The sequence below is a fragment of the Eublepharis macularius genome, chromosome 12 (assembly GCF_028583425.1).
Source record: "Eublepharis macularius isolate TG4126 chromosome 12, MPM_Emac_v1.0, whole genome shotgun sequence".
In the NCBI taxonomy this organism is placed as follows: domain Eukaryota; kingdom Metazoa; phylum Chordata; class Lepidosauria; order Squamata; family Eublepharidae; genus Eublepharis; species Eublepharis macularius.
In genome coordinates this window covers 20,163,653-20,186,055 of record NC_072801.1, presented here as the reverse complement: position 1 = coordinate 20,186,055, position 22,403 = coordinate 20,163,653, and the positions used below count along the sequence as shown (strand labels likewise).

Below are 22,403 nucleotides of genomic sequence, written 5' to 3'. Positions count from 1 at the left end.
TGGAAATGATATATAAAGCATCTATCATGGTTTTAAACTTTTTTAGTCCTTTATTAATGGAATGAAATAAAAACACGGTGCTTTACAAAATGACCTTTAGTTGGCTTTTTCTTCAACCAAGTGGCGAATTCCAAAGGAAAGCTAATAACCTTTTGATCAATGGAACGTTCTCTTAGTAACCACTACTTGGTTGAATTGAGTTCATCACGACACCATTCAGGACTGTTGCGCGGCTTAGAACAGAGGTTGCCCTGGCTGTTAAACTTGAGGATCTGTCTGTGTGTCATGTACTGTCAAGTCACTTCCAACTTATAGCGACCCTTTGAATGACTGTCCTCCAGAATGTTCTCTTGCACATTGAAGGCCATTGCTCCCTTTACTGGGTCAATCCATTTCATGTTGGATCTTCTTTTTTTTCCTTCCATTTTTCCTAGCATTATTGTCTTTTTCAGTGGATCAGTGTCTTCTCATGATGTGACCAGAGTACAATAGTCTCAGTATAGTTCTTTTAGCTTCTAGGGAGAATTCTGGCTTGATTTGATCTAGAACCCACTTATTTGTCTTTTTGGCTGTCCATGATGTCCATTAAACTCCTCCAGCACCACAAAGCAAATCCATCAGGGTTTTTTTTCCTGTCAGCTTTCTTCATTGTCTAACTTTGGCATTCATACATAGTCATGAGGAATACCATAGTATGGATTATCTTGGTCTCCAGTGACACTTCCCCATGCTTAAGGATCTTTTTTAGTTTCTTCATGGCTGCTCTTCCAAGTCTCAATCACCTTCTGATTCCTTGGTTGAAGTCTCGCTTTTGGTTGATAATTGAACCAAGGAATAGAAAATCTTTAACTATTTCAGTTTCTTCATTGTCAACCCTATTCTAAATTAACATGCAAATTCCAAGAGTTTTCAACAGCTGGGGAGGGGGAGCATGGGCCTTTTAAAAGGAACGAATGCTCGCAGCATTTGGTGACTTGCTTTGGGAATGCCTAGGGAAACTGGCTTCAGTGGTGACTTAGGTGACAGTTGTTTAGCTTATGAAATAGTGTGACGGAACTTTCTTCTGTGCTCAGTGGCGTATATCCAACACTGTCAAAGGGTTTGACAATATTGTCAGAACTAAGGCACGAAGAGTGGCATCTGGTTTTACGTCTCCCAAGTGTTTTTCAAACTAAAAAGCAACGTAGATTCCTTCCTGAAATCTTTAAACTGGAACTTCATAGTTAAATCGTTTTATATAATCTGCATGTATTAAGGCTCACGGGTGAATAAAAATAACTTTTCTATTAATGTTTTCATTTCCTTCACAGTTTCAGTAGCTCTTAACTTACGTGGTACCTGGAATATTAAAGAGGGTGACTATGCCTATCTGTTGTAAGCTGTAATTTCAGAGATGTAATTATATGGAGATAGGTCATGGTGGGGGGAGAGAATGCAAGCATTCAAACTTCTGAATGATCGGAAGGCTACATTTCCGACAATATGATACACATTCAAAATCTATTGATTTCAGTGGGGAAGTTGTGCATTGAATTCTCACACTGAAACCAAAGTGGCTTTAATTTTTGACAAAATATGCCCCCATCTGCTCAATATAGCCCCTCTTATTTTTGTGGCTTTGGTGTTAGTTATCTGCTAGACCCAGCTAGAAAAAGCAGTAATAGTAATGCTGTGCAAGTATTGTGTGACTGTTGGGTGGGAGGGGTGTCATCTTTCTAGTCAACATATCTGCATGCTTATAAATGCAGCCAAAACTGGGCTGCAGTTGGATTTTTATGCTGGACGCCTCCTTATGTGAAACAGGGCTCAGATGGGCAAAGAGACTTGTGGGGATAAGAACTGGCAATGTGGAAACTGGGATGCATACTGAAGTATCAGCTACGGAACAAAAACCCGTGGCAAATTCACAGCATGGTTAAGCTTCGGAAGCAAATCTGTTTGCAGTTTTTGAGAGGATACATGATGTTCTTATGCAAGTCAACAGCTGGAAGTAGGAGTTTAAACTTGACTTTGGTTAACCTCTGGTAGGATGTCCTTAGAATTTCTTGTGAAGTGGGGGAGGCGGCTCAACCGCTCATCCTCACCCAAAGTCTGACTTTCTTATAATCCCTCAAGCTCTCTTTCTGAGGGAGTGGATTTGCGAGTCTTGCATCAGGTGCCAACACACGAGGAAACGATATAAAACTTTCTGTTCTCGGCACAAACTCTTGGAAGTAAACAAAAGAGTCTAAGCTTCCCCCCACTCCTTCTTGCGCAATTCGTTCCTTTTGATCTTCCCGCTGATGGTCTTTGGCAAATGGGACACAAACTCCACCTGTTGGGCAAGAGTGGAAATTACAACCAGCACAGGAATAGGAGGCCAAGCGTGATAGAAGCACAGCTAATACACCGAACAGATGTGAATCCAAAGGGGATTCCATGTTCGTATTTTGTCATTTTGCAACAGTGTTTATCAGATGTATATGATCATCCTAGTAGTGTAGGAAGGAAGGTTGTTATTTTAGAGTCAAATTCAAGAAGCTCATCTACGCTTCTATATGCTGTGTATTTCCTTGAGGTACATAATGAAAATTGACTCACATGGAACACAGTCAATGATTCACACAACTCAGTTGATGATTGTAAGGTGTGGAGACTAGATTTTTAGATGTCTTCCAGAGATAGTTGGTGGGTCTACTCTTCGACTAGATGGGACCTTACTTTGACCCAGCAAGGAAACTTTTTATTAGGATGCAGCCAGGGCTCATTTCTAAGGGGGAACGCACAGGAATGCCGTTCTGGCAGTTCCCCAAAGAGGTCACATGCCAGGTGGCCCCGCCCACGTGACTCTCAGCCATTTTGGGACCATTTCAGCCTGGATTGGGGCCGAAATGGCCTGGATCGGGCCTCTGATGGGTGGTGGATCACTCTCCCACTCAGCAGCGGCCCGATCCTGACCATTTGGGATCCCTTTTGGTCCATTTTCAGCCCCCTTTCGCCATTTTGGGCCCAATTTCGGCCCTGAATGGCCAGGATTGGGTCCAAAACAGCCAGGATAGGTGATGTCAGGGGGTGTGTAATATGTAAATCAGTTATGCTAACAACACACTTCCGGTGATGTCAAGGGGTGTGGCATATGCTAATGAGTTATGCTAATGAGTTCCTCCAGCTCTTTTTCTACGAAATGACCCCTGGATGCAGCCATAAAACCATTTACATCCAAACAGTTTTTGCTGAAATTATTGCTGCCTGTCCTTAGTATGTGAGCACCCAGAAACTCCGTAAGATTCTCTGCACTTAATAATAACTAAATGGGCAGGAAGCAAACAGGTTCCAACTTACCTTTCTTGGATACTTGTATGGGGCAGTGGCCTTTTTGACATGGTCCTGCAGCTGCTTGGTTAGCACTTCAGGATCATGTGAGTCATAATCAGGAGCCAAAACAACAAAGGCTTTCACAACCTTAAAAAACAGAATGTTGATGATCAGCCTTAAGATAGTGGAGATTAACAAAAGTTGCCTGACAGATGTATGATCTTCCCTTGCATTGAGTCCAGTCACAAGGTTGCCAGGAGCTTTATGGATCTCCTGTAGCAGCAACTTCCACACTTTATACAAACTCTGTAGCTAGAGGCAGTTGAAGAGATGGACAGTGACAGCTACAGGAACAAAAGGAAATCTTCTTTACCGTAATACAAGTGATTAAAATGTATTTGCTGCCAGAAGATGTAGTGATGGCTACAGGCATAGACAGGTTTAAAAGGGGATTAGACAAATTAATGAAGGATAAGTCTATCAGTGGCTACTGGCCATGGTGACTAACGAGAACCTCTACATTCACATGAAGCTGCCTTAGACCATTGGGCCATCAGGGTTAGTACTTTATATTCAGACTAGCAGTGGCTCTTCAAGGTCTCAGGCAGAGCTCCTTCATATCACCTCCTACATGATCCTTTTAGTTGGAGATGCCAGGAATTGAACCTGGGACCTTCTGCATGCTAAGCAGATGTTCTTCCTCTGAGCCATAGCCTCCCTACATCTAGAGACAGTAAACCGGTGAATACCAGTGCCAGGAAGCAACATCAGGGAAGGCCTCGGACTCCATGCCCTGTTATTGGCCAGAGTAATAATAATAATAACATTCGATTTATATTCTGCCCTTCAGGATGACTTAACACCCACTCAGCGTTTACAAAGTGTGTTGTTACTATCCTCACAACAATCACCCTGTGAGGTGGGTAGGGCTGAGAGAGCTCTGAAAGAGCTGTGACTGACCCAAGGTTACCCAGCTGGCTTCAAGCAGAGGAGATGGGATGCTGGAATAAATGGACCACTGGTCTGATCCAGTAAGGTTCATGTACACATCTTTTTATTACGCTTAGGCACATCATGAAGACTAAACGAAGTCAGGCCTAGACTTGCAAATTTTAAGTGGCTGTGGGGGGAGATCAATCATATATGTCACAGAATAAAAAGGTGAGATTGGGGTAGGCCATCTATGATACGCACTGCTTGGGGGCTGCATGCACTTTATAATAAAAGAGAACAATGCAGAAACATTGGAGTGGGGGGGGGGGTTCTCAGTGTTTTGGTTTTCCTTGTCAGTCTGCCTCGCCTTCCCAAAGCCAAAGAATTCTGAAGAAGGCAGACTGCTGTGTCTTCTTTCGTTTCCTGCCAGGAGTTCCAGCTCCAATCTGTTGTGTGAGCTGCTGGCCTGGGAGGCAACGTTCATAGGCAATTCTCCCTTCAAAGAACTAAAAGTCAAAAGAGCGCACATTGCATTCTCTGAAGGATGTTGCCAAGAGAGGCCTCCCGTTCTTGAGTGAGCCCTATACCGACTGTAATGTATAAAACTGCATAGCTGGTTGATTGCACCATGTGATAGCTCTTTATACTGATGGTGGCCAAGTTTGTGGTGCCGGGACATAGAAATTTAATATAAAGGCCAGCGTGCCATTATAGGGAGACCTTTTCCAGTGCCGTTCCTGTGGCAAATAAAACATCGGCTCCAGCCTGTAGTCATGGAATGTTGACAACTAATGCAGCTGGTGTGAGGGAAGAGACGGCTAGTTGGGGCTATAAGGGAAACTGCATCTAAGTAGGGCTGTGGTTGGAAGGCATAGAGTAAGGTCTGGTCAATGCCCAGATAGGAGGACCTCCATCACCATGTTACCAGCCTGATATCGCAGAGGGAATCCGATCTCCAGGCATCTACAACACCCAACCAACTCTTTGGCTACAAGTCTCTACTTTTAAATGCACTGTGCTATAAACGCTTTACCTCTCCTCTGAGAGAATCTGGGCTGCTGACAACAGCGGATTCTACAACAGCGGGATGTTCTATCAAGGCGCTTTCCACTTCAAATGGCCCAATTCGATACCTTGGGAAGGAACAACAGATTGTCTGAGTTACCTTGCTACTTGTATTATGGAATATGCCACATAGAAGCCATAGCCCTGAACAGACCAAACACTTGAACGATATTACCCAGCGGAATTAATGACGTCATCAGCTCTTCCTACAAACCAGAAGTAGCCCTCTTCATCTCGGATCCCTCTGTCTCCGGTGACATAGTAATTGCCTCGTATGGTTGAAGCTGTCTTCTCAGGATTGTCCTAGGGGTGTGTCCAATACATCAGTGTGCCAGAATTAGACTTTGCAATGGAAAGAGGGTGGGTACAGATCTCATTCAGAAGTTAGCATATTTTAGAAGTATGAGTTTGGCATTAACCAGCTTGTCAAAACAAGAGTTCAAAACAGAGTTATGGATGCTGTAAGAAAGTGAGTGTAAGGACTGTAACCCAGTTAAAGAAATGCCAGTTGTTAGTATTTGACTAGTTAAATCGGCATGAGTTTGCACATGGAATTAATTAGGAAAAAAATATTTCATTCCTTGCATTCCACAATGGAATGGAATGGCAGGAAAGTGGCATACATAAGGGCTCCTAGGTGGTCTCCAGTCAAGGTACTGATTGGAGTCTGGACCTGCTTAGTCTTCAGCAAGGAGGCTAATAAACAACAAAACCCCATGTGCTTATATACTGCTCTTCTGGACAGATTAGTGCCACACTCAGAGCGGTGAATGAAGTATCACTGTGCCCTCCAAAGTGTACCTCTGTTGTTGCAGATGTTGCTTCAGCAGTGGGATTAGACCTTCTTTCTCACACCATAGAGAATATCTTTTCTAACCATTTGCAGGCTCTTTATACTATTTTTTAAAATTAAGAGTCCACTGTCCATGAATCTGGGAGCACCAGCTTAATCTTCCATTACACAGGAGAAGGCTCACATGATCAAATGCTTTCCCAAGAAAAGCAATTCCTACACAGAAAACTTGCATATTGTGGAGGAGGCAAAACCCATCTCCCTGACTACTTGGGATTTTTTTAAATGCAAGGAACTGCTTTGTACAGAAGAGCATTGCAACACAGGAGATGTGCCCCCCCACACACACACCTACAATCAGAATTGGTTCAGTCTGAACACAGCTAAGCACCTCACTGACAACCAGGGCTGTCTTGTTTCGGGGTGCATAGCTGGTAAGGAGATAAAAGAGAGAAGGTGATGCCATTTGTGGAGAAAAATCTCACACTATGTGAGGTGGGAATGAATCAACTGCTATGAAAACAAGATGTGTAAAGGTCAGCTAGACTAGACCCCGCTCTAGCTGAAGTTGGTCCTACTGCTTATGGTCTGTGCAGCTTGTGTCACTGATAGCAACAAGACTTAAGAATGACTTCATTAAGACCTGCATGTATAACATGTCCCTTGCCTAAAGGGGCTGGGAAGCCCCAGAGCTTGCCAAAACTTCCAGAACTGTGTAGCTATTTAATGCTAGCCAATGCAAAACTGAATTATTTAAAAAGGCCTTTTTTCTCAGATAAGAGGGTGGTTATTGTAGGAAAGGGATCCCAGATGTTTCGCTAATGAGTTAGGAACCATAGATTTCACCATTATGTTGCCTTACATATTATCTGTTGCTTTAAATATGTACTCCCATATCCTACCAGTGCTTTATGTTGTTCAATGTAAGTCCTAGAACTGATTATGTTCTGTTTCAGCAATTTCTCAACCTCATACTGGAGCCTTGCTAATACTATATCTTTTAAAAAAAATAAATGATTTTTATTGGATTTTATAGTGGATTACAACAAGACAAAAAGGTTTCAATAGCAGATTCGTGGACAAGACACATCCATCAATCCATAAATACAGCAAGACATTACATACCCAGTTAACGCCCCTTCTACCTTCAAGCTTCCCTTTTAATCTCTGCAATCATTATTTACATTCTATGCTTTCTTATCCACTTTACTCTATTTCTTAATTCATTTCTAATAATTCTTTCCTTTATATATGTTATGCATAAGTCACATTTCCAATCCCTTACATTTTAACCAAAATTGTTAATCCCTTAATCATTCCAGTAGTAGGAGATAAAAATAGAAAAAGAGAATATAAGCAGAAAGATAATTGATTCTTATTATATATCAATATAGGAAAAATGAACATTTTTATACCAGTTTTCCCTCATTCTCTCCTCTATTTTAACCCAGCCATCTTCACTTATAAATTGGAATTTTCATAATTGTGAGGTTGGGAAGACCAAATAAGTGTTTGGCTTAAACACTAATTTATATTCGAGAGAAGGTAGGTTTTTCATCTGTTTTATCCAAGCCATCTACACTTATATATTTGAATTTTCATAATAGTGCGGCTGGGAAGAACATAAGTATTTGGCTTAAGCACGAGCTTATATTCTAAAGAAAATAGCTGAAGTCTAGGAAGGATTAAAGAATTCCAAAGACCCAATTATCACATTATCACTAATCCATTAACAGTAAATATACAAAATCTAACATGTTACAGATCGTCTAAACTTTCAATAAGTCTGTATTGCTTATCATTAAGCATAGAGAGGCAGCCTAAATCATAATCTATGTTTCTCCTTCTTTCTCCCTTTCAAACGAAACAAAAAGAGAAGACAAAAAGCTCCATCGGTCCCCCTCTCATCTCTTAACAGTATAACAGGTTAGAAAGACAGATAGATATGAAAGGTTAAGCCTAAATTATTGGATCACAATCTGGATTTCATTCTCGTTTTTTCAAGTCTTTTTCCCATCTGCACCCCCAAAGACGACTCTTCTTATCTTCTAACCAGTTCTGGCAGGGGTTAGTAAGAATGGTGCTAGCTCTCTGTTTATTCTTCTTTAAGATACGTTGCATTCTTTTCTCCTCATTCAGAAACGATATGCTGGGCTTCTTCTTCATGGGTTTGCTTCGTTGCCCCTCCCCTTTCTTGTTTATGCCTTGTCTTTTTACAGAGATGTACTGATCTGTTCCTCCATTTTGCGGGCTAGACTTTTCCTCATTCCGTTCTAGTTTTCTTTCAGCTAGGTCTGCCCCTTTAGAAATTTCTTCTGCCTTATAATCTTTTATAGTGTTTTTATCCATTTCCACTCCAAGTATCATATCTGCTTTAGTTATTAATTCAGTCATCAATTTAACAATTTCTTGCAAGTTGGAAAATACTTCTTCCGGGAAAGCCATTTCAAAGTTACTTGTGTTATGTCCAAACTCTCGTCAAAGTGGTAGAAAGCTTTGCTTTTATTTATATTTTTAAAGGATTTATTGCTTTCCAGCCCTCTGCTGAGAGAGTTTTCTTTGCAATCAATCTTCCGTGCCTTCCTCCCTCCTCCCAGCCTTTGCCCGAGCAACTGCCTTGCATTCAAGCTGGTTAGCCCTCATAAAGTCATAGAACAATCTTCTTACTTGATAGGAAGTCTTGTAGGGTCGCAATGCTCTGTCTTCCAGTTGTCTTTATTTGTCTTATCAGGAATCTGCTTTGTTTTCACTTCAGTTCATTTTTGCTTGTCGGACTTTCGGCTTTTGTAGCTTCGTAGACATGTTGGCTACTCCCTTGGTCCTTGCTTTTCAAACTGGTGTGGGGGCTTCCCGGGGGGTTGCCAGTCCCTTTGAGCTCCTCCACCTTGTTCCAGCCTGCCCCCTCCTCTGTGGGGGGGACTTGGGGCCCCAAATTCTCGAGTCCCAAGGAACCAGGAAGCTCATGGTAGAGAGCTCATAACTCAGCTGCCGTGCCTTCACTACTCCATCCTGGAGGTCGCTAATACTATATCTTTGTAAACTTATATTCTTTTACCCCATGACATTGTTTATGGAAATGTTCTTGACATTGTATGAAAATGCCTGCCCTTGTCCTTGCCACTAATTGTACTAATTTCACACTATGTAATCCGCCTTGAGTCTCAATGAAAAAGGCGGACTATATATATAAATACTATAAGAAGTCTTGTGTTCCTCACTCTCCCAGTCTGAACAATGGTTACAGAGATGATGAGCTTTTTAAAAACATACTACTTGTACTATCCTACCCGCAGTCACACCTTTCTAAATCCATTGATTTCAACAGACTTAGAACAGGGGCAACTATGCCTAAGATTGCACTGTACAGCAGGCAACAGTGGTACTAGTCATTGTGGTATAGTGGCTAGAGTGTTGGGACTAGGATCTGGGAGACCCAGGTTTGAATTTCCATGCTGCTTGCCGGATGACCTTGAAACACCCCCTCGCAGTAATCCTACTTTACAGGATGGTTGTGAGGATAATATGAGGAGAGAATGTAAGCACTTTGGGTCACCACTGCAGTGAAAGGCCAGGGTATAAATAAATACTGCCACAAAATGTTGTTGGACATAAACTTGCTTCCAGAGTTGGAATGTCCAGATGTTACTATCTCATCACATTTTGATTCTGCCAGGACTTCAGGATAGCACAGAAAGTTCCCCTCCCTCCCAATGTTATCCTCATGACAGACTTGTGAAAGAGGCTGGGCTGAGAGTGATTGACCCAATGGGCACCCAATGGGCTTCATGACGTGAGGGAGGATCAAAAGCCAGAGGGCACTGGGGATGGTCCTAACCTCTCCTTGCCACTTTATACACCTCTGTTTTGTTAGCAGATCACATTGTGACTGGCCAGTCACTCAATGGCTGTAATACTGAAGTTTTATAATGGGTCTTACCGTATATTGAGAGAAGAGGCAAAACGGGCGTGTAGGTTTTATTCTGATTGCAATATCTCCTTCTTTCCCAGGAGGCAAAATGTTGCCGTCTTCATCTATTATCTAAAAGCAAAAATAAAACACACATACTTTAGGGTAGGGTGTGGCTCCCACTTAGCTGCAAAAGTAGCATGGAGGTACTTTGGGTCCAGGAAAGAAGACTAAGCTTAGAATGAGATCTCGTTTCAAAAGCTTGAGAATGGCAGTCTTCCACCATTCATAGGGTTTTATAGACATACCTGAGTGTCGTATAAAGGAGTCGGCTTTCCCATAGAGCCAGGCTTGATTTTCATCCCCTTGAAAGTTCCACAGATCAGTACCTGTTTTACAGTGACAAAAAGGGGAGGGTATAAGTGAAGGGGGGGGTGTCTTATGAACCAGGAAAAGGTGCTTGCAGGAGTCTTTATCATGATCTCTCCCTTCCCCCAGTACAAGCCTCTAATATCTACAAGAATCTTCTGAACAAAATGCTACAAGGAAGGGGACCTTGCTTCCCTTTCTGCAAAGGGAGCCTCTTACATCAGCAGAAATTCTGACTGGTAGAGCAAGAAGGAGCTATTTCGCTAATTCCCTGCAGTGGCATTTTGTTCAGAGGGCGGAAAGTCAGCTTTGCAGAGGCCACAGGAGTTTCCCTGGGAAAAAAGGAGGTAGGAAACAGCTTCTGACCACTATAGGAAACAAACCACTGCTTTTTGAAAAAAGAGAATATTTATTTACTTTCTTAGTTTTATACCCTACCTCTCTCCCCGATAGGCACCCAAGGTTGCTTACATTATTGTCCTCTCTCCTGTTATATCATCATTACAACCCTGTGAGGTAGGTTAGGCTGAGAGTGTGTGACTGACCCAAGATCATTCAGTGAGCTTCCATGGCAGAGTGGCGATTCAAACTTGGCTCTCCCAGATTCTAGTCCAACACTGTAACCACTACAGCACACTGGAATATGAAAATGAACTATGGTCGTGTGAACCTTTTCATAGATGCAATGTGTGCCTCCAACTTACTGCGCTCTACCTACTGTTTCTGTTTGCCCGTAGCCTTCGTAGATATCCAAGCCTGTTTCTCTTTTCCAGTCCTCCATGACTTCAGGGTTCATGGGCTCTCCGGCACTCACACAGTGCTTCAAACTGTAGAAGCTGTACCTTAAAATGAAAAAGGACACGGGTTAACAAGCCAATGGTTTTTGTTTTGTTTGGGGCCTAAAATTTTGAAAAGCAGAGCAAGCCCTACCATTCTATGTTTTGAGATGTCAAGTATGCATGGCAGGGTAGGATCCCAAGTCTTAACAGACAGCTCGTTTTCTATATATGTGTGCAGTAAATTCACAATTTTGGCTCGGTGTGGGAATGCAGGGGAACTGAGATGCCTTTCCTTAAAGCTGTGCCATGCCATTGATATCTCATTTTCCCCACCACTAAAACCAAAATGTTGAACCATGTTGACTTAACTTTACAAGAAGATAAGTGCTTTCTTACCTGTTTAAATTGTGGTGTATAAGCATCCGATAAGCAGTCGGCACAGAACAGAAAGTTGTTATGGGAAACCTGGACAAAGTCTAGAAGGTTATAAAAGGTGGAAAATTTAACAAAACAAAATCAGGCTTTATGTTACACACAGCCCCAGATACACACGGTCTATCATACTCAGTAAACGAGAGAGTAAGTGAGCGTATGCATGCAAGGGAAAGCCATTGCCGGACACCTTCAGCACAAGAAAGATGTACTAGAGATCAATTCAATCAACATTCTTAACATGCAGGCTTGATTGTAAAGATTCACCCTCATCAGTGTAGCACATTTTACTCCTGTCCTTCCTCTAAAGCGTCCAGACAGGCCTACAAAATTCTCCCCCGTTTTATTGTCACAACAGCCTGTGAGGTTGAAAGGATGCAACTGGCCCAAGATCACCCAGTGATTTTGTGGCCCAGTGCGGATTGGTGCCTTGGCCCTTGTCTGATGTTCTGATTGCTCCCCCAGGTGGACTCTCATTGACTCCAGTGTTCAAGGCAAGCGCTGTTCTTGGGGAAATGTTAATGGGCTTGTCACATACTTCGAGGACAGGCTTTGGCTCAAAACGGGGCATGCCGTGGACAAAGACGCCTGCTCCCTGGCTCCATGGTGCAAAAATGCTGCTCCAGGCAGATTTGCCCCAACCTGTGTCAGAAGTGTTCCAAATCATGTCTGTGGGGGTCAGATCAAGCCAATACCTAGGAAACAGAATGGACCTTTTGTTGATGTTGTTAGTGCAAAAGTGATGGTAATTATCATATTTAGCAAGACTCCAAAACTCAAGTCACTGACTTGCAAAATATCAACCACAGCAAAAGATTTTTGTACCAAGTTGTAAGAGGAAGGTAACTGCTGAAATTGGTAGTATTTCAGAAAACTTTCTGTTACATTGTGGCTCAAGAATTTTTTAAAAAATATAAGGGGCATGTAGTTCCTTAGGAGATGCTCATGTCTAAACCTATTAACTACCACCAATAAGAAGCAGCTTTGAGATTTGGGGCAAGGTTTGGAAGCAGAATGTGGGGGTGAGCCTAGAGGCTTTACAGCTATCTTTAGAGGAACGAACCACACACGCATGCAACTGCCTTCTACTGAATCAGGCCCAGGGTCCATCAAAGACAGTCTAGTCTACTCAGACTGGCAGTGGCTGTCCAGGGTCCCAGGCAGAGGTCTTTCATATCACCTACTGACTGATCCTTTTAACTGGAGATGGCTTGGTGTCCTATTTGATTTAGGAAAGCCATTGCTCTCTACTTGATTGGCCTGCTGGGCAGAGCTGACCATGCACGCAGCAGGAAAAAGAAGGTGATGCAATGTGGGTGGGGTAGGTGGTGCTTGGGGATGCATGCTGCAAACACAGTAGCGCAAAGGCAGTGTCCTGCACTGTTGATGCTACATGTGTGTGCCGAGTCAGACAATGGGTCCACACAGTTGACTCTTGTGTACTCTGATTTGTGGTAACTTTTCTGGGCCTCTCATAGAGAAAAGCCTTTCCTAAAAGCTGATACCTGAGATACTTTGATGGCAGGGATCCAACCTGGGGCCATCTGCATTCAAAGCATGGTGGTCTGCCACTGTGTCATGGTACCCCTACATAGGAAGCTGCCTTAGACTGTGTCAGACTATTGCTCTATCTAGCTCACTATTGTCCGCTTTGACTTGCATGTCTTTTCAGGGTCTCAGGATATGAGAAGCTGGAAACAATTACACACATCAAGCCTTGCATACCTTCCATTGAAAGCCAATCCAATTCCATGGCTGCAATGGGAATGTTCGGCCATTTTGGGAGCGCCCGTTGTGCCACTGGTGAAATAGATTGCCATTGGGTCGTGGCTCTTGGTGGCCACACAGTTGTGGTTGGTATGGGCAAGGCTGTAGGACATACGAGATAAAAGAATGTGCATTTATAAAACAGTAGTAATTATTGATAATTGATTGTTTTCTAGAGTGCATGTGAGAGCCAACATAGCCGTTGGAATGTTGAACTAAGAACTCTCCGTGTCATCTTGGCATTAGCCCAGTCATTCTCTTTTAGTATAACCTATCCTGCAGGGTTGTTTTGAGGCTAAAATGGAGGATGGGAGAAGTATGAACGCTGCCCTGGTACTCCTTGGAAGCAGGATGGGAAGTTTATGTCCAAACTTTTCATTGTTGCAGTAATTATGCTCCACCTGGAACCTGTCACAGCCTGGCCTGTACCCAGGGACCGCAGTAAAGTTTGTGGCTATCAGTGAAAGAGGGGAACTCTTGGATGCACAAATATGTGTTTTCCCCTTCCTTTTACTTTTGGGGTATAGTCTTTTTCTATCCTGCATATCTTCCTTGGCAAAGGTCCTGTTTTGTTCACTTCTTTCCCATCATATGCCATTTACAAGCAATGGATGAAAAAAAGGCATACATTTTAACAGCAAAATTTTCTATCAAATTTTGTTACTATGTTCCGGGGCCGGGTCGGGAGGACAGCTACAGTTTTGTCCTGAGTTCTGAGAAACCATGAAATAAATGTAACCTCCTGAATCAAACCACGGTTGTCTCAAAAGTAGGTAACGTTAGGGAGCCACTTTTTTGGCTGGGCAGAAGCAAGAAGAGGAAGTGCGCTGTGGTTGCCCGTCCACAGACAGCAAGTGACTTGGCCCTCTGTTCGGTGCCATCTCCTAAGAGAAACATCCCATGGAGCTAGGATAAAAAGCCGGTACGTACTTCAACAAGTCACTGAAATTGAGCCAGCCATCCCTGTGGTCCCTTGACACGATTAGCTTGGACTTGAGAGACTGGCACTTGGAAGCCATGCTGTCAACGGCTGGGGCCAAATTTTGATCGGTAACGATACACTTGGCTTGGGATGCCTGCAGTCTGTGCAGAATGTCTTTTGCTGTCAGCTGATTCGTCCCGGGGATAAGAACAATTCCTAATGGAGAGAGATCAGATTGGGAAGAGAACGTGTTCCTTGTGTTCTGGAGGGAATAAGCCACGGAATTTACAGGGCAGTCGTAAGCAGACTGTACCTTTCTCCCCTATTCACATTCAGAGCGATCATCGTTCCTCCCTTTATCTTGCACGCAGGATACGTGGGAGGAGTGGACCTGGCTCAGTGGCAGAGCGTCTGCATTGCAGGCAGAAGGTCCCAGGCCCAATCCCTGGTGCCTCCACTTAAAAGGATCAGGTAGTAGGTGATGGGAAAGACCTCCACCTGAAACCCTGGAAAGCTGCTGCCAGAGTCGATTATCTTGACAGACAGCAGTCTGACTCAGTAGAAAGCGGTTTTGTGTCCATATGACCTTCCTTTCCATGTGAAACTTGGCTCAACGAACAAATGCTAACCTGTTCGCATACAAGCCACATTCAAGAGCCACCATTCGGGTATCCGTGACAGGATCACTATAACTCGGTCTCCCGGCTGCAGGCCACATTGGTCAGAAAGCACATTGGCAGCTTTCCTGGATAGTGACGCCAGCTCCTCAAAACTCCATTTCACTTCATCTCCTTGGTCGCCGACCCACCAAAGAGCTGGATTGGAAGGGCCTCTTCCCTCCTGATGGGACAACAGAGTATCACGTAAATCCTCACACTTGAATCTTGAAGGTACCTGTAGGTGCTGCAACACACTGACTTTTTGTATTAAAGTAGTGGCATTCCGGACTAAATGGTAGGGATATGCTTTCATTTCCTAACCACCCCCTAAAACAAAGGTGGGGGAACCGGAAAAAACTCATTTATTACATTAGGTATCATTAAAAAAAATGGGAATTAACATGAAATGACATTTCCCCCACAGTACCTAACAATCAGGTTAGATAGTTTTGCAGGGGGAGGGGAGAGTTGCAGCCATGCAACTGACATCTAAGCTTTCCAACCAGTAAATTCAAATAGCTCTTGCAACAATTCAAGTTCCAGTGAAGTCCAGAGGGAGGCGGGGAGAGAGAGGCAGATAGAACACTGACAGCACAGCTCCCCTGCTAGAACCAAGGACCTTTGGTCTTTACTGTGTGGGCTGTCCTTATGGTCTTACATTGCAAGTGAACAGAATCCAAAGTATTGCTTGTGGAAGTGTTCAGATCATCCATACCCTACAAAGACCACAGATACTTGGGTGTTGCTTCTGGCCAAGTCTAAAATGTCGCTTGTAGTTTAAAATATTCTATCCTTTTCCCTACAGTCAATATAGTGACAATATGAAATTCAAACACCTGCTCACCACACACAGTATCCATGTGTGTCATGTTCTAAAAAACGTGAATCAAGCTGCCAAAACGATACCTTTTCCACCTCCGCCCACTTGTCCAGCACATCTTTTGCGAAGTTGAAGTACTCTGGCACTTCTGGCTTATATTCTCGTAAGGATTCATAGTCTGAAAAATTCTGAGCCGCCAGCACTGGGCGACATTTGCTGAAGAGTCTAACCGGAGCTTGGCTACGAATCCACAACCCCTTAACAGTCTGTGCCTTCCATAATATTGGCATAACAACACAGGACATAGTGGGGCACTTCCGCTGTGTCTTAGGTTCAGGATGTTTTTCACAGATCACCTACCTGAAACACATAAAGGAAACAGCTGTGTTGTTAGTAAAGAAGCTATTGGCTTCCTCCAGATGGTAAGAATTTCAGTATCTTTTTAAAAAAAAGTCTTCCCATTCATCTCAAGATTCTACCACTTTGTTCTCCTGCCTGCACGACCCTGGCCCAATACTCCCATCTGTGCCCATTATTCCAGACATCTAGCATTTAAGGATATCCAAGATACAGAAGCAGAGTCTGGGCAGTCCCGTGGACAGTTTCAGTCTTGGACCTGAGTTCAAATCTCAATTTAGCCTCGGAAAATCCCTCTATCTCAACCTCTATTGGAGGCTTTAAAAATACATCATTTAGAACTCACTCTCTAATATAGTAATTAAGTACAAAGGTAGTTTGAAAACTATGTTTTTTAACCAAGCCATTGCTGGAAAGGTTGCAATATTCATTCAGAAGTGAACTATAAAGCTCCTTCATAGCAACATTCTTGATTTTTTCCCAAGATATAAACCAGGCTCAAAGAGGGCTGGTCAGGCATACTCCAGCTGTCCCTGATGATAACAAGACACACCCATTCTGGTTCTGTTAAGGCAGTGGGGGGGCAGAGTTTGAGACAGTAATTTCCACACTAATTGCCAAAGCCAAAAGCCAAATTATTCAATTTACTTACTCCAGTGAAGCTACTCTACTGAGAGACTAGAAAAGGAGGTGGTTCAACAGCACCTCAAAATGTCCTTTTCTTCCCCTGGAGTGAGTCTTAACTACAGTATGGCTTCTGGTTACCAAAGAAAGACACTCAAAATCAAAGTATAGGAATAAGCAAACCCACAAACAATAGTAACCCGCAAACTCATCTCTGAAAGCACAAAAAATATTTTCTCTCCCCCTATGAAGGACAAAAGGGAGCCTGATGTATAAACTGTCCTCCAAAAGCTAAACACTTTGGCTGGGTCGTTTATCAGACAGGAACTGTTTTCCTTACAATGCCCTCAGCGGTGCCATGATAACATTCCCAAGTCACATCTGTGGTAAAACTGCCAAATGGACCTAGCCTGCAATGTTTTATTTTAACTGGTAAATTAGGAGTAAGAAACTAGGTAATATTATTCAGTGTAGCTTCCATTGACTCTTCAGGGCTTTCCATAAAATTAATCTCTAGCATTATTAATACTAGGACTACCACATTTTCCCTCTGCTCTCAACCTTTTAGGGAACCCATATGTTCCACTAGCCCTTTAAAACCCTGAGTGGGTTGGGACCGGCATATCTTTGGGACTGCCTCTCCCTGTATGTTCCCTAGAGACTGCTTCAATCAGCGGATAAATGTTTACTGGTGATCCCTGGCTCTAAGGAAGCCCACCTCACTTCAACCAGGGCCTTTTCAGTCCTGGCCCCAGCCTGGTGGAACGCTCTTATCAATGGAGACCCGGGCCCAGTGGAACATATTATTGTTCTGCCGGGCCTGTAAGACAGAGCTGTTCCGCAAGCCATTTGGTGGTTGAAAGGGGCGGTGCCATGTCAGCCTCCCACCTTTGGGGGTGGAGGGGTTCTCCCCACCATTGCACTTTAATGTTCTTGGTTAATTTATTTTATTATTGCTTATTGTATGTTGATTTTAGAATTATTGTTTTCTTGTTATTATTTATTTTAACTGTTGTTCACCGCTCAGAGCCCCTGAGGATGGGCGGTTTATAAATCAAAATAACAGCAACAACAACAGAGAGTTCAAGAGTTTTTTATAGTTTCAGTTGGAGGCTTCCATTCTTCCTTCTTTCTTCTAGAAGGCCTAAAGTGCGATGCAATACCAGCCTCACCCAGCACTGCTTTACCCATTCAGCCCCGCTTGGCATTCTACACTGGATGCAGACAGGAGACCTCAAGTTTAGGGTCAGGGCATATAACACCTTCTTCTATCGGTCCTCCAAAAGTTCTAGTGAACTCTGAAGTTTACACACTATTTAGGGCAGTGGGACTTGGCTTTAATGAAAGGTATCACCTAGGTTTTGTTCAATGCCTCCCAAAAGTATTGATTACCTCAACCCCATTTTTGTAACAGACACTCTAGGTGTGGCTTTTGCAAGCTTCTGATTGTCAATGGAGATTTGATTGGCTGTGCAGATTTGTAAAAAAAAACATTGCTTTGGCAGAAGCTGCTTCCACAGCACAAAGATCTTCACTGTGTGACTGAAGATAAGCTGTAGTAGCCGTTTTGTGGCTGCGCTAGGGTTGACAGCTCCAAGTTGGAAAATTCCTGGAGATGTGGGGGGGTGAAAGCTGAAGAAACCTTGAGAAAATGAGGTTTGGGGAGGGAAAGGGCCTTGGCATGGCATAATTCCATAGAGTCCACCCCGCAAAGTAGCCATTTTCTCCAGGTGAACTGATCTCTGAGGCCTGGAGACCAGTTGTAATTCCGGGAGATCTCCAGCCACTACCTGGAGGCTGGCAACCCTAGGCTGCGCCCACCACACTATCAGATTCCAAATGTGTCTGCAGGCTCAAAAAGGTTGGGGACCCCTGCTCTAGGGGTACCAGTGGTGAAATACAGCAGCTGAAATCACATGTGATGTTGGGGAATGTGATCAGATATCCTTGAATGTGTAATTCAGCTCCAAAAACAATGCTGAGGGCAATACAGATCAGGATTCCTGCCTTACATCTTTTCCTTTATCATAAAATACCCCATCCCCCCAAAGCTTTATGCAGTGTTAAGGAAAAAAACAAGATTCATGTCCCCCCCCCATTAGGGCTCCAATCCATTGCAGCCCCCTCCCCAGAGCTTCCTCTAACTGACACAATGGACCCCCCCCGTGTTGCATTATTTTGGCCCTAAGCAGATGCAAACAGTGTCTACTTCCATACCAGCATACTATTCAGTGACACTCTGGTTTCTGATGATTTCTTGCAACAGAGATTCTAGACAGTCCAGGGTAATCCATTTTCTCTCCATTTCTAGTGGGGAGATGTGCACGGGGACACCTCCCCCCGCCCTTGCTGTGTTCTCATGTAACCCTGAGGATTCGCCACCCACCCTGTTAATTTTTGTTTTGTTTTGAGGAGCATGGGTAACACAGGCCCTTAAAAAATCTTTAAAAAAAACAAAAACATGTATTTGCAGGTACCTCTAACAATCCCCTTCCCCTCCCTAAAAGGCAGGCTGAGTTGTAGGTGATTCTTTTCATTTTTTAAAAAATGAATATGAGTAAGACTGGCTAGGAGTGACATCAATACCTTTAAGAACCTTTTAAAAAGCCTCATATTTGTATTTGTAGAACTTCCAATGATGCCCTTGCTTCTGTCTAAAAGGCAAGCGATTCTCTTCTGTTAACTGTTGCCACGGACTAACTAGCGTAGTCCTGCAATTGCACTTTCCCCCTTCAGGCATAAGAAACTGCTGGGATCATGCCCAGGAAATAGTGTTTTTAAAAGCGTTTTTGTGCATGGAACGGACTGTTAATGGTCTCTGCACAAGCTGTGGATGACGATGTCATGTAGAACCATGAACAAAAAATCCTGCAAACTACACCAGTCGAGTGGCTGAAATGTGGGAAGTCCTTGGTGTGGAAGCAGCCAGTATTCCTTCTCGGAAACTCTGTGGCCATAGTCCAAGGAGTGCAGTTTGTATAGAGTGAAATGGGGGTCCAATTCGGATTGATCCCTAGGATACGAGTCAAACTTTGCTCTCCCTCTTATCACACACTAAGTGGGATACGGAAGTCTTTGATCACCCTGTTGTATATATGAACAGTCATTTATAAACAATCCAGTCAAAGTTCTCTTGGCTCATTCTCTTAACGCAGCGTTGTCCAGTAACCATGAGGGGGTAAACCAGGTTATATGTCACGGACTGTGCAAAACACTCCAAACTTTTTGTCAGTTACTGAGGCCACAACTGTGGCTCAGCAGATCAATTATTCTGATTCTATTTTCTTCCTGGCCCAGTGAATCTACTTACATGCCAGTCCTCCAGATTACTATTTGCTAAGGTAGGCTGGGGGTGCTTTCTTTCAAACAGATCTAGAAAAACCAGAATCCCCACCATAACTAACTAGTTAAGTTTAAGGCTGTATGTACAAGAATTAATGCAACAGCTTATAACATACAAAAACCATTCAATTATATTAATTCAGCTTTGTATCCAATTCCAGAGTCACAATTCAGCATGAACAATATAAATATTTGAGCATAATAAATACTCTTATTGGAGATCCAAAGCGCTATAAATAAGCACCATCCATTGGCATGAAGTACAAATGATAAGTAAATCCGAGAGTCCCATAAAGTGATTAAAGTGCAACTTTTTTTCTTTTCTTGCTTTTAAGGGAGAAGATGTTTTCCACCGCTCCATTTCACAAGGAGCTAGTTTAATTCATCCCCTGGCTCCCCAAAAAATTCTTTTTCAAGAACATGCCAATTCCAAAGAGACTCCAATGAAGCGTCTCCAATCCAAAGGCAGAATGCAGTTTCCATAGAGTATGATGGGGGTCCAATTCAGATTGATCCCCTAGGATAGCAGTCCAATTTTGCTCTCCCCTCTTACCCTACACTAAGGGTAAGAGTCTTTGGACACCCTGTTGTATGTATGAATGCCTTTGGATTGAAAAATGTCTTCTCCTCCCTTAAAAGCAAGAAAAGAAAAAAAGTTGCACTTTTATCACTTTACTGGACTCTTGGGCTTACCTGTCATTTATACTTCATGCCAATGGATAGTGCTTATTTATAGTGTTTTTATCTCCATTAAGAGTATTTATTATGCTCAAATATTTATATTGTTCATGCTGAATTGTGACTCTGGAATTGGATGCAAAGCTGAATTAATATAACTGAATGGGTTTTGTATGTTATATGATATTGCATTAATTCTTGTATATACAGCCTTAAACTTGTTAGTCAGTTACGGTGGCGATTCCGGTTTTTCTAGCCGATTGCCGTAACTCTCATTTGTTTGTTGCAAGCAGATCTAACCAGAGATAGGAAGGCTAGCTTGCCACTTTTGTAGAGACAAATGTTTACCGCACCATCTAGGAAAGAAGTTAATTTTAATGTGGCATTGATCTTCCCTGTACAAAATCTTTGGAATGTTAAATTACTGTAATGAACTCTGCACCGGCTGGAGACAATTCCCCTTGTACAGAATCATACCTGCCTTTTGATTAGGCACACTCACTTTGAAAATTTATGTGTTGGTAAGTTTGTGATGAACCCCCAAATATGTGATCAAATATTGTACCAAGTAATATTACAAAAATACGTCACAAATTATTTAAATATATGGTGACCGTTGCATCTGATTGATGTACAGATCTGACAGAATGGAAGAATAAGCTATATGAATATGCGTCAATGGCAAAATTAACATCTTATATACACAATAGGCCAATCCGAGAATTCCAAGAAAAATGGAAAATATTTTTTATTATGTAGCTGAAAACTAAGAATAGTTAAGAACAACTATTATTAAATATGATGATAAATGAAAAGATGTTTAAATAGAAGTAGGAAATTTGGAATATACATGGGGAGGTTCTATATAGGTATATGATTTAATTAATGACAGTTTGATTTAATATAGAAGTTTATTTATTACATTTCTCTCCTATAGAATACATACGTTGTCTTTAGATTCATATATGATCCAGATGATTATTGATGCTTGAAGTTGTGGATGAATGTAGAGATATCATTTGGATTATCATAATATGTAATTACGTGTTTTGTGTATATGTTTGAGTTTGCTATCTGAAATAAATGTCTGTGTTGGTTACCAGTTTTCAAGCCCAAATCAAGATTCTGGTTTTGACCTATAAAGCTTTAAACAGACTGTCCTGATTATCCTTGTACAGTTAGTCCAAAAAACAGAAACAGGGCAGTTGTTGTGTTACTACCGCTCCACACAGAGAAAAGAACAGACTTATTAAACTGTCCCTCTGTTTGCAACTCTGCTGCCTCCTTATTCTGATGCCTTGCCTCAAGCGCACAACGATAACCAAACATTTACTCAAAGGAAAGACTCACGTGAAGGGTTCCAAGTCCTAAGCTCTGCAGACTCTGTGTGGTTCCCCCACACTTTGCCTCCGACTCTCCCAGGAGACCCGAATTGCACAGTGAGGAAGGGCGAGGGCTCCTGGCCAAGTCACGCCCACTCCGCCTCGTTGGCCTGCCTGGGAAGGGAGACTCTAGAAAATTAGCAGATAATCACCACCCCTCTTGCAGCTGCTGGTGAGAAAATGAAAAACTTGAAAAGGACAAAAAGATCTGGATCTAGACTTGTAATTTATCCTTATAGGATCCAATTGCATTTGGGACTGGAATTCCATAACCGGCTTT

General features: G+C 42.7%; 1 protein-coding gene across 1 annotated transcript; it reads right to left on the bottom strand.

Annotated features, from left to right (window-relative positions):
• Positions 1-24: 24 nt before the first annotated feature.
• On the bottom strand, positions 25-22,174 carry LOC129338625 (acyl-coenzyme A synthetase ACSM3, mitochondrial-like). Its single transcript, XM_054993005.1, has 14 exons — positions 22,092-22,174; positions 15,827-16,100; positions 14,891-15,101; positions 14,270-14,477; positions 13,298-13,441; positions 12,111-12,267; positions 11,537-11,616; positions 11,080-11,203; positions 10,301-10,381; positions 10,023-10,124; positions 5,468-5,595; positions 5,261-5,360; positions 3,322-3,441; positions 25-2,314 (listed from the first exon to the last, which is right to left on the bottom strand). Exons 2-14 carry the CDS (start codon positions 16,043-16,045, stop codon positions 2,228-2,230), a joined length of 1,761 nt encoding a protein of 586 aa, XP_054848980.1. The 5' UTR covers positions 16,046-16,100; positions 22,092-22,174; the 3' UTR covers positions 25-2,227.
• Positions 22,175-22,403: the final 229 nt, after the last annotated feature.